Below are 11,882 nucleotides of genomic sequence, written 5' to 3' on the forward strand. Positions count from 1 at the left end.
TCTCTTGTTGCTCTGAGTAGACCATTATATTAAACACACACGAATACACAACTTCCTCTCAAAATTACTTGTACTTTGTTTTCATAGTGCTTCACTAGGCAAAAGATCTAAGAATAGGCGGGGGGCAAGGGGGAGGAGGGATAAATTGGGAGGCTGGGACTGACATATACACAGTACTATATATAAAATTGATAACTAATAAGAACCTACTGTACAGCACAGGGAACTCTACTTGATACTCTGTAATGGCCTATATGGGAAAAGAATCTAAAAAAGAGTGGAGATATATATATATATGTATAACAGATTCAATTTGCTCTACACCACACCTGAAACTAACACAACACTGTAAATCAACTATACTCCAATAAAAATTTTAAAAAGAAAAAAAATGAATAGAATACTATTTAGTGTTTTGGTTATGAAATGTTTTCTGAAAGAAACGAGATTATGTTAAGACTGTGCTTAAGGAGAAACAGGATGAAAAAGGCAAATACCTGTGAACACTCAGACACACATTTAGCAGAATAAACAAAATCTTTCCAACCAGAAAGCCCAATATCTAGAGTATGTAACTATCCAAACTCTGCACTTCATTTTATAAGGAAGAGAGACATGGCAAATGAAAAATGAAAGTAACAATTTATTCACAAATAAAGTTTCAGCATTTGGCAAAGGATTGGTATAGGTCTGGCCTAATCTGTAAATATACTGATTATCAACAAGGATCTGGAAGTGATAAAGGACTCTACATAATTTATGAATAGTATGACTTGAATGTAAGTATATTATTTTGGAAGGTAGAAAATCATTAATCCCTATGGTTAACTTCTAGTTAATTAAAATAATTCATTCTCCAACAATTTTGAATAGGAATTTATCTTTATATTTTACTAAAATTAGCAATTTTATTGATAATTTAAATATTAGTAATGTACTTTATGAACCAACATTTTATTTTCAAACCGTCTTAAACCTCAAAGCAGAGATGTACATATAAAGAAATACAGATTAGTAATTTTTAAAAGTCATTAAAATACTATCTCCCTTATAATAAATAAAGTGTTCCTGCATAGCTGAGTGTATTATCCAAATCCCAAGTATTATGGCTAATCACTAAATCTTGTTTTTTCATCCACTATAGGTCCTTTGGTGGTCTCAGCTTCCCTTTATATCTCAAAATGACAGTAATAAAAGATATAGGACAAAAATTTTTCACATATTCAACTTCACTACTTTTTATACATTCTTGTTAAAGTTTTGGTAGGAAAGAAAGATGTAATCATTAATGAAATAAGTTTGAGGCCTACAAATGACAGTACTCACTGCTGTAGTTTAATAGAAAGCTAAAAATAAAAGGTTTATTTTCTAAAATATTTGCTCTGGTCTCAAATGTTAAGTATACCAAACTTAACTGACTATAACTGGTGATCCTCAACCTGCAAAGACTGGTGTTTCCAAAATTCATTTCTATGTATTAACAGATTGACAGTCAGAGACTATTTTCCAAAATAGTTTAAAGGACCGTTAAGTTATGGAGTTAAAGTAAAAAAAAAAAAAAAAAAAAAAAAAAAAAAAAAAAACTTTATGGCTCAGAGCACATCTGAAAGTAGTATTTTCCCCACATATTTATAAAACTGTTTTTATTTAAAAAAAAAACAAAAACAAAAAAAAAACCCTGAATTCAGTTAGCAATCTGCTCCCATCTCTCCTCAGGTGTTTGTGTCCCAAAAGGGCTGGGGGACACCAATTCCAATAGACTCACTGTTGTTTTCATTCAAAAGTAGCCTGAAGGATAGAAACTTTCTCCGATGAAAAAACAAGTATGGAATTAAGAATTTCTATTATTCACATCAATCCCATTTTCATGGCATAATATTCAAGTTTATTTGCTCACAGATAAAATAGGTTTTTAATCTCATAACATAAATTGAAAGGGCAGAATAACAGTACTTTACCACTCCTCACCCCACCCCCATTACCTCCTATTGTCATTTGGAAGTTAACTGGCTTTACAGACCCAGGTTACTCCATTCTCATCTCAAATTTAAGATATGAAAATTTCAGAAATACTCATACTTTTAAGAAAGCATAGAAATTTACTTATTAATTAAAATAAACAAATTGTTTCAAATTTTGCTGAACCCTTATCCTTCATACTACTTTTTAAGAGGTTGACAATTAGAAGACAGCACAAGATTTTCATAAACAAATAAGACGGGGGGGGGGGGGGGGGGGGGGGAGAAAAATTGGAAAACTTCCAACATACTGCCCTCAGAAATGGGACCTAAGCAACAATCCAATTAAGAAAGCAAGCAGTCAAAAGAAAAATAATTAAAATAACCACATAGTAGTAACTTTGACACCAAGTATGACAGTATCTAAATCAACCTAATTAAAGAATTTTTAAAGCCTGGAATGACTGAAGCTGTTAATAAAAACATGAAAATATTATTACATTTATCTGAGAATATTAAAAAAATAGCTGTTACAAATCTACCAAAGCCAGTCACAAACTGTACAACACACATATCCAGAAATTGTGCAGTGTATGGAAGAGGCAGGTGGGTTTCACTCTCATCAGGTCTGTGATTCAAATGGTAAGCAAAACATAGTTCCAACATGGGGAAAAACAACTCCGTGGCTGCTTAGGAGCTAAGTGGGTAATATTAGTTAGAAGGAAGGCATACACAGCAAAAAGAGACCTGCTGGTATGGCTGCCCCTCTCCTAGACCATTCCAGAGACCTGGGTTTGAATCTAAGATCTGCCAGTGACAAGCTATATAGTCTTCAAATCACTTTACACCCTCAACTTCCATACCTGTAAAATGAGAGGGTTAGGCCAGTAAGAATCTATGGTTTCTTCCAGCTCTAAACCTTTTAACGCTAAAGTCAGTCGATTTATAAGTTTTTAGACAATTTATTAATAGCAATATCATGCTTTTGTGCCCATTAGTAAAATACAGGAAATTAATTCAAACCACTAAAAGATTACACCTAAACTGTTGCATAACAGAATGTCAAAGCTGCAATGTAACAAAGGAGGGGAAAAAAGATGCTACGTTTGGCATATGCCAAGCTGAAACAATCCAAGTCATAACCAAAACAAAATATTATTATGAAACAGTATTTAGGTAATTCACACAAACCAACTAGTGAGAAATCAGTTGAAGTTAACATAGAGAAAACAGAATTGTTTGAAAATTTCACTGGTTTTGGTATTATATAAACACATTCAGGTTTTGAATATAGTAAAAGCAGAGTTAGTATTAAATGACTGATCAAAAGACTATTTTTCCATATTTGCTAAGAATCTGGTATATCAATTACCTTCCTTTTGAAATGATAATATTTATATTTTAGACAAAGTGCTTTATGTTTTTATTTTTGCATCAAAATTAATAAAACAATATATGCTTTTTGAAGCAGTTTAAGGGGAAGCCAAATATTTAAATATTTAAGAGTAATTTAACTCAGCTGAAATGATCTAGCATTAATCCAGAAGAGTAGCAGATACAACTCCTCAAAAATATTTACTTTCTCTACTATATAACAAAATTACGTGGCACGTCATTATCTTCAATAAATATTTATTAAGCTTTTAAAACACTATGTGCAAAACATTCATATTAAGGTTACATGAAATATATAGTCTCTACAGCCGAGGAACTTAGAGCCAAATTAGAGAAACAAAGTATATTTATAAACACAATAAACAGTGTGCAAATGTGTATTATTAAGTATCAAATAAGACGTACAGACAATAAATGTTACAGTAATTCAGAGTAAGGCAAACCCAAAAAGGCCCAGGTTGGTCAGGGAAGTTCTTGGGAGGGGACACATAAGTTGGGTATTAAAAGAAGACTTTTAAGAAGGGTTTGATGCTAAGCACAGAGAACACAAAGCAACTGTTCCTGCTCTTTGCAACCTTATACCCAACCTTATACTAGTTACGCCCGTAAGTGATAACTGGACTAAACTATATCAAAAGTGCAACAACTAAAAAAGTGTTGGATGGGCAGCTAACATGACAGGATGTTAAAAGGGAAGTTTCTACTGAGAACCAAAGACAACTGACACTCCAAAGCAGGTGCCAGAACATTCTCAAAATTTCCAAAGGAAGCAGTCTAAAGTGTTGAGATGTGTTACCTCCTACCCTCAGTGCTAGTGAGAGAAGCTTCAAGGAGAACACAGTGGGGGGTTCTAGAGAGGAGTTCCTCGGGGAGAGCTACAGGAACAAGTGCTCTTGCCTTCCAGAGGGGAGGCAGGAGATGGATGCCTGCCTCTCACCTAAAGCCTAGAGGAGAGGGCTTTTTTTTTTTTTTGCGGTACGCGGACCTCTCACTGCCGCGGCCCCTCCCGTTGCGGAGCACAGGCTCCGGACGCGCAGGCTCAGTGGCCATGGCTCACAGGCCCAGCCGCTCCGCGGCATGTGGGATCTTCCCCGACCGAGGCTCGAACCGGTGTCCCCTGCATCGGCAGGCGGACTCCCAACCACTGCGCCACCAGGGAAGCCCAGAGGGGAAGGCTTTGATGGGACCAATGAAGAGCTTGATATGTGTCTCGAGCACTCTAAAGAACACACTGAACTGGCACCTGATTCACCCCTGGAAATTCCAAAGGATAAGAAGCTAGATGAAGAGGCATGTGAGAGCAAAAGAGAGCTTCATTGGGACCACTTCCAGAGTTTGTCTGGACAAAAAATGAGTGCTCCATATGGACCAATGTGGGTCCAATGAGAGAGACAGTGAGAGCTGGGGTGATGTCATCTGGGTCCAACCAAGAGGGTCACCTGCAGCTTGAACAGACCTCAGCAAAATGAACATGAGGTCCTGCCAGATCCAAGAAGCTGAGGAAGACATAAAAAAGCAGCCAGAATACAGATGCATTCTCACCGTCAAGCAATGTGAGGTGGGCAATTGAGGTGGGAGGTGGAGGATCCACAGGTGAAAGAAAGAACTTTAAACATCTGCCAAGTCCACCGCAGCACCGAAGGTAGATCACCAGGCACTAACCGCGTGTTAGCTAGTTGCTGCTCTTCTTTCCTCTCTTCCCTTCTTCCTTGTCCAACTTGGGAGAAGTCAGAAACTCGCAGTGGCAAGACAAAGAAGGAGCAGTAGAAAGGCCCAGTCAGAAGAAAAAAAAAACAGTCCCCGACTATTGGCTTCCCCCTTGCAATGGGCAGAGCTAGCTAGGAACCGGGCATGGGGGAGAAGCTTCATCTTTAACTCAGGTTTGGTTTGGGGTTTTTATTTGTTAGTACTAGACATTTTAATAATCCCATTGAGACTTTTGTGACTTAGTTACTGAAGGACAATTTGCAGCATCTAAAAGCAACCAGAAAAGTCAAGCTTATCCATGGGCAGGGAATGTGCCAGCCTCACAGCAAAAATTGAAAGGAATAGTGAATGACAAAAATAAAGCTGTTTTATAATTTCATCCCATAAGTCCTGCTTCTCAGTTGAATGCACTGAAAAGTCAACACAGTGGAGAGCAGAGAAGTACACAAATATGATCTTATAACACATAACTAGCCATCCAGCTTCTCTATCTTGAGATGGCTCAGTCATTAACAATTCCAGAAATCTGCCATAACATAACTCAGGAATCTAACAGTAATTCTTAAAATTTGACATGAGCAACAAAATATGATAGACTCACTTTATTTATTTATTTGGTTGCGCCAGGTCTTCGTTGTGGAATGCATGTGGTATCTAGTTCCCTGACCAGGGATCGAACCTGGGCCCCCTGTATTGGGAGCGCAGAGTCTTATCCACTGCGCCGTCAGGGAAGTCACTAACAGACTCACTTTAAAAGGCAAAGACTGTCTTGATCCCTGCTGTATCTCTAACACTTAGCAAAGCACCCCTTGTATAAAAGATGCTTCAAGAACAGCTGTGTCATTTCCGTGCGATGGCTGCTAGGTTAGGTTCTTAGAAAACAGAATCTGAACAAGTATGCCTGCAGCTGAGACTGCTTTTTAGCTAGTTTAAAATATGTCACTATGTGTAAAGTTGTAATGTAGATTACTTTCATCCTTCTCCTTTCATTGTCAGCCAAATCTCGGATAAGTGCATATTGTATTTTTAATACTGTACGATAAAAACAGAGAGCAACTGTGAAAATTTTAAACTCTGATATTCAAATACAAGAAAAATTACTATCAGCATATACATTTTTAAAGATTTTAGCAGAAAACCCACAAAGAAATACAGTATCACATAATGTTATTAATGAAGGATGGTTTATTTTAAAAAGAAAGTAGCATTTAAAAGTATATTATCCAGTATTTTTTTTTTTTTTTTTTTTTTTTTTTTTGTGGTACGCGGGCCTCTCACTGCTGTGGCCTCTCCCATTGCGGAGGACAGGCTCCGGACGCGCAGGCCCAGTGGCCATGGCTCACGGGCCCAGCCGCTCCGCGGCATGTGGGATCTTCCCGGACCCGGGCACGAACCCGTGTCCCCTGCATCAGCAGGCGGGCTCTCAACCACTGCGCCACCAGGGAAGCCCTATTATCCAGTATTTTACTAATACTTTGTTGGCATATAATATGTCTTTTCAGTGACAGCCTGAATTAAGAGCCTACTATCTTAGAGAGTTATAGTATCATCATCTTTCTTTAAAAGATTAGGAGGGCTCTTCTGGTGGCACAGTGGTTAAGAATCCGCCTGCAGATGCAGGGGACAAGGGTTCCAGCCCTGGTCTGAGAAGATCCCACATACCGCAGCGCAACTAAGCCCGTGAGCCACAGCTACTGAGCCTGTGCTCTAGAGCCCGCGAGCCACAACTACTGAAGCCCACACACCTAGAGCCTGTGCTCTGCAACGAGAAGCCACCGCAACAAGAGATGCCACCGCAATGAGAAGCCCATGCACCACAACGAAGGTAGTAGCCCCTGCTCGCCACAACTGGAGGAAGCCTGTGCACAATAATGAAGACCCAACACAGCCAAAATTAAATAAAATAAATAAACTTATTTTTTAAAAAAAGCTTAGGAAATTGAGGCTGAGAGGTTAATGACTTGCCCAAGGTCATACTACTAGTAAATGGTAGAGCAGGAGTTTTAACTCAAGACAGTGTGTCAGATTCCCAAGCCATGCTAACAATAACATTGAAGAGTTGAGTTCTGTTGACTCATTTCCAAAAGAAATAAAATCTTATTTTAATGGTTACCTTTATAATGTCTAATTTTGAAATACAAGCTATTGCCAAGTTCCAAACATAGTTCTATTAACAAACCTCTACTGGTGTGAATTTATTAATAAACTCTTCATGAGTGAAAACTCTATAAAGCAGATAGCAGTAAAATTTCTATCAGTCAATATATTACTCATGATATCATTCTTATGGTATTTATCATAAGTATATGTGACTATAAAATTGACAGTTTCTGGGGCTTCCCTGGTGGCGCAGTGGTTGAGAGTCCGCCTGCCGATGCAGGGGACACGGGTTCGTGCCCGGGTCCAAGAAGATCCCACATGCCGCGGAGCGGCTGGGCCTGTGAGCCACGGCCACTGAGCCTGTGAGTCCAGAGCCTGTGCTCCGCAACGGGAGAGGCCACAGCAGTGAGAGGCCCGCGTACGGAAAAAAAAAAAAAAAAAAAAAAAAACTTGACAGTTTCCAAGTTAGTACCTGAAGCAAGCAGGTCTTATTGTATGTTTCAGAAACTGAAGGGTGTTGGCTGAAACACAGCCCTATTATCAGACTGTTCCATTCTCCTGCATTGTCTTAGTAACCGAGGTAAGAGACGGGGTGGGATATTTCAGTGTTAATCAGTGGTTCTCCCCCTGCCCGTCCCTCCCCGGGGAACATTTGGCAACATAAATTGGCCTGAAGACATGTGTATTGTCACTACTGTGTGTGCATGTGGGGACTACAAGTAGAAGCTGCTAGGTAGCACCAGGGATGGTGCTAAACATCCTATAGTGCACAGGGCAGCCCTGCCCACTCCCAACAAGGAATTACTCAGTCTAAAATGTCAGTAGTGTCGAGGCTGAGAAACTCTAGTGTGAGATTAAATGTCTGAGGCACTTAGCAGAGAAGGTGGCGTGAGTGTTTAGAGATTGTAACTATAAACACTAAATCAGAGTCCAGTAATACTCAGGAAAGATTAAGTATAGCACTCAAGCCATGACAAGAGCACTGGCAAGAGGGCAGCTCCCTGCTTTGTTAGGTTTGAGGTGGGTAGTGTAAAGAAAGTGATTGCAACTTCTAGTAGTACTCCAACATTTCACAGTTGTGATTTTTTTTTTTCCTGATAAAAGAGCAGGAAATTGAAAAAGTATCAGTAAAAAGAAAAGTACTTTGCTGGAGAGAAAAGAAACTTCATTGGTTAAACTGCACACAGTTCCACTACCAGCTTACTGAGTGCTTCTATGACTTACAGCAGGGCCCTAGAGGGTTACAACCTAAAACAAAAATAATGGATGTTTTGGACACACTATAAGAGAAAATCAGAGTAAATAAATATACATGTGCTTCATTCTGGACATCAGTATTCTAAAGACCAAAAACATGACTTCAGAAAGCCTGGCTTTTAGCTCCCAAATGTGTAAATGCTCTGATGGAATACTACTGTTCCTTCTTGGGCCTTCCCTTCTCTGAATTTGGGGACCCTCAGTCAAAAGAGAAAACAGTAAAAACTGGACACGTAGCAACCTCTGAGATGGTGCTGACATAAAACAAAAACCAAACACCAACAAGCAAAATTGCTTGGAGTTGAAAGAGTCGGACCTCAGAGGTTATCTAGTAGCAAACCCCACAATGCCAGCCTCTCTTCACATACCAACACTCCTAACAAGTGGTTAGACGACTCCACTTAAACACTAAACTAAGGTCTATCACTTCTGCTAGCTTTCAGAAACCACGAATCACTTCTTCTCACGTAATGGGTATTGAAAGATTGCTCCCGATCTCTAAAGAGAGCAATGTAATTGATCTAAGTTGCTCCTGCTCCACAGATACCAACTGTTTCTCATTATCAACATTCCCTTAAGCAGAAAAAAAGCTCACCATCCAAAGACCATTTTAAACTACAATTGGCCAAACCTGCGGGCGTATTTGCCCTTTGAAAATTACCTTGATAGACTGAAGCATTTTACTAAACGCAGACACATGATTCATCTAAAAAGCCTTGTTTGACATTTTGTCAGTGTAAGGAATGACTCATTCAATCCTGAAAATGGCACGCTAGGTATGTTTTATCCTCCTACATCGCTCAGCAGGATTTATTCTCCCCTTAACTACGTAACCAATGAAAGACACTGATGGAATTCGAAGACTCCGGATCATGTTGGGTAAATACGGTACTGTACTTTATACAGTTACAGTAAAGCCTCGTGGAGCCTTGGCAGATGCACGAGAGCAAAACTAAAGTGATTTATTACTGTGCCATAAAAGAAGTAGATCCTAATTTGTTCTGTGCTGGCTTACCCCAAAAGGGTAGCGGGGGGCAAGTCCCATAAACCCAGCTTTGCTGTCGGGTTTAATTTAGTTTAAATTAACGTCACCGGCGTTGCACCGAAGTTTGAGCGGTTACAGGAGGTAAGCCTCTGGCTGTTGCTTCCCCAAAACAGCCCCCTTTTAACTCGCCCCGGGCGCTGGGCGCGCAACCCCCCAACCGGGCAGGTGGGCCCCGCGCGGCGTCTCCGCAGTGCCCACCCCGCAGCCGCTTCCTTACCTTGGTGAGCTGGGCGATTTTCTTGCTCATTTTCAGGTGCAAGTCCTGGCTGTAGTCCATGCAGTGCCCCGCCTGCTGCGCGGCGGCCGGCGAGGGAGCGAATTTGGCCGCCCCGGCCGCCGAGCCGCCGTAATAGTGCTGCTGCCAGCTCATGCCCGGGGTCGCCATCTTCCCGGCAGACCCCGGCCGGGGCACCGGTGCCCGCGCTCGGGGGGCGGCCCGCCGAGCAACGGCGACGGGGACGCAGGAGCCGGGGCGGCCGCTTCCGGACCCGACACCCGGCGCCCGCCAGCTGAGGCCGCCCGCGCCCCTCCGCCCGCGAACCCCGAGTCACCGCCGTCCAGGGACGGGGCGGCCCCGCCGGCCCAAAGCCGCGGGCGACACCGGCGCGGGGCAGACGCCTGGGGTGCGGCGGCGGCGGCCGCCCCGGGCCCGATCCGCTCTCGCCCTCCCTTCAGCTCGCGCCTGGCGGTGGGAGGCGTGGCCCCGCAGGTCCCGCTCCCACCCGACACCCAGCGGGACAGCCGCCTAGGGGGTTGCAAATGGAGGAGGAGACTGGGCGGGCTGCTGCGGGGGGAGGCGGGGACCTGGAGGAGGACGCGGGAGCCGCGGAGCTGCCGTTACCAGGGCGCGCGGCCCGCGGAACGCGCGGGGTGGCGACGTCATTTCCCCGCAGCCAAGCTCCGCCCCGCGCCGCCGCCTGCCCCGCAGCCCGGCGGCCGGTGCGGGCGCTTCTTGCGGGGCTCGCAGTCAGTGTCTAACCCTAAGGCGGGGAGCCCCGAGCTCCGGCCGGCTCGTGGTAAGCCCCGTGTGCCGCGCGTGCTAGAAAAGATTGGGCCGTGGTCACCTTCGGTGTGTAGAGCGCGTGCCGATTTACCGAGCCTTTCCACGTGCATCATCACGTGCGCTGGGCCCAAGTGGCTCGTTCCCAAGAAAAGCGGTAAACTCACATCCCGCTCCCTCCCAACGATGGCCTCAGCACCAGAGACGCGTAATGAAGTCGCGGGGAATCCTATACCCCCTACCCAGACCCTTCCTTGCAAACTCACACAAACATGATTGTTACAGTGTCTTAGGCTGACCGACTACGTGCCAGGCACTGTCCCTCATTCAACACCAAGTGTCTATGTGGAGAGGACACACTTCATCAGTCAATTGGTATAGCATTGCACCACTACCTCTTCCCAGTCTAATGGAGCCCCAGACAATTATATATGAAATCTACTTGGCTGCAAGTAAAGGGGAAAACAGAAGCTGAACAACATGTCCTTAAGGATTTGGAGCTGGGCTAAAATGTGTCATTACTTGTGCATTTTCACCTTACTAAATGTGTTATTTCCCACTAATTTTCTCCTAACATCTCTACTCCTGCAGGTCAAATAATTTTTTTTTAACGTAGTGTCCTGTGTTGAAGTAAATCAGTCATTTTAGAGCGTTCTTAACACAAACTTTAAAAATATAGAATCGTGCCTGTTTAAAAAAATATATGCTCTCATGCAGTTTTGCAGGACTGAATCCTCTCCTGTTATAACATGTAATTTCTCTTTAGCATGCAACTAACCACCATATAAATCTGATATTATTAACAAATCCGATTGGGGGCCATATTAAAGTATTTGTGACAAAATCTAAACCTACAAGGTGAAGGTCGAATAGGATCTTGAAATACTTCTGGAACTGTTGGAATTCCATAAAGGAATTTTGAAATTGGCTACCTCTTTTCCCAGATGCTAAGTACTCAGCCTTCCCTCTAACAGAACTTTCAGAAAATAAGTTGTCTAGTTCCAAGGTCCTGAATGGAGCAGATGGCCAGAAACAAATATCATGCAAATTTTGCTCCCTTCTTAAGCTCTAATGATTAAATGAAATTAAAGAGAATTAGAAGGTGGGTTATTTCATCAAATTCTAGGCATGGAAGATTCACAATCATTTTAGAACGCTCATGTCCTTTATATTCTATGCAGAAGTGTGTGCTCCAAATGCCCCTAAGTTTCCCTAAATTTTTTTTTTTTTTTTTTTTTTTTTTGCAGTACGCGGGCCTCTCAGTGTTGTGGCCTCTCCCGTTGCGGAGCACAGGCTCCGGACGCGCAGGTTCAGCGGCCACGGCTCACGGGCCCAGGCGCTCTGCGGCATGTGGGATCTTCACGGACTGGGGCACGAACCCATGTCCCCTGCATCGTCAGGCGGACTCTCAACCACTGCG

General features: G+C 42.7%; 1 protein-coding gene across 7 annotated transcripts in view; it reads right to left on the reverse strand.

Moving 5' to 3' along the window:
- Positions 1-9,966, reverse strand: part of FAM184A (family with sequence similarity 184 member A) — a 116,233-nt gene extending 106,267 nt beyond the window's left edge. For 6 of the 7 annotated variants that reach the window (XM_067011721.1, XM_059083863.2, XM_059083861.2 and 3 more), the window contains exon 1: positions 9,680-9,914. In XM_067011721.1, coding sequence (XP_066867822.1) covers positions 9,680-9,847 — 168 coding nt within the window. In that variant the 5' untranslated portion in view covers positions 9,848-9,914. Of the gene's footprint in view, positions 1-9,679 lie in introns of all 7 variants that reach the window. The other variant, XM_059083860.2, reaches the window with a different exon arrangement.
- Between the last annotated feature and the right edge of the window lie 1,916 nt (positions 9,967-11,882).

The sequence above is a fragment of the Kogia breviceps genome, chromosome 13 (genome assembly GCF_026419965.1).
Source record: "Kogia breviceps isolate mKogBre1 chromosome 13, mKogBre1 haplotype 1, whole genome shotgun sequence".
Lineage (NCBI taxonomy): Eukaryota > Metazoa > Chordata > Mammalia > Artiodactyla > Physeteridae > Kogia > Kogia breviceps.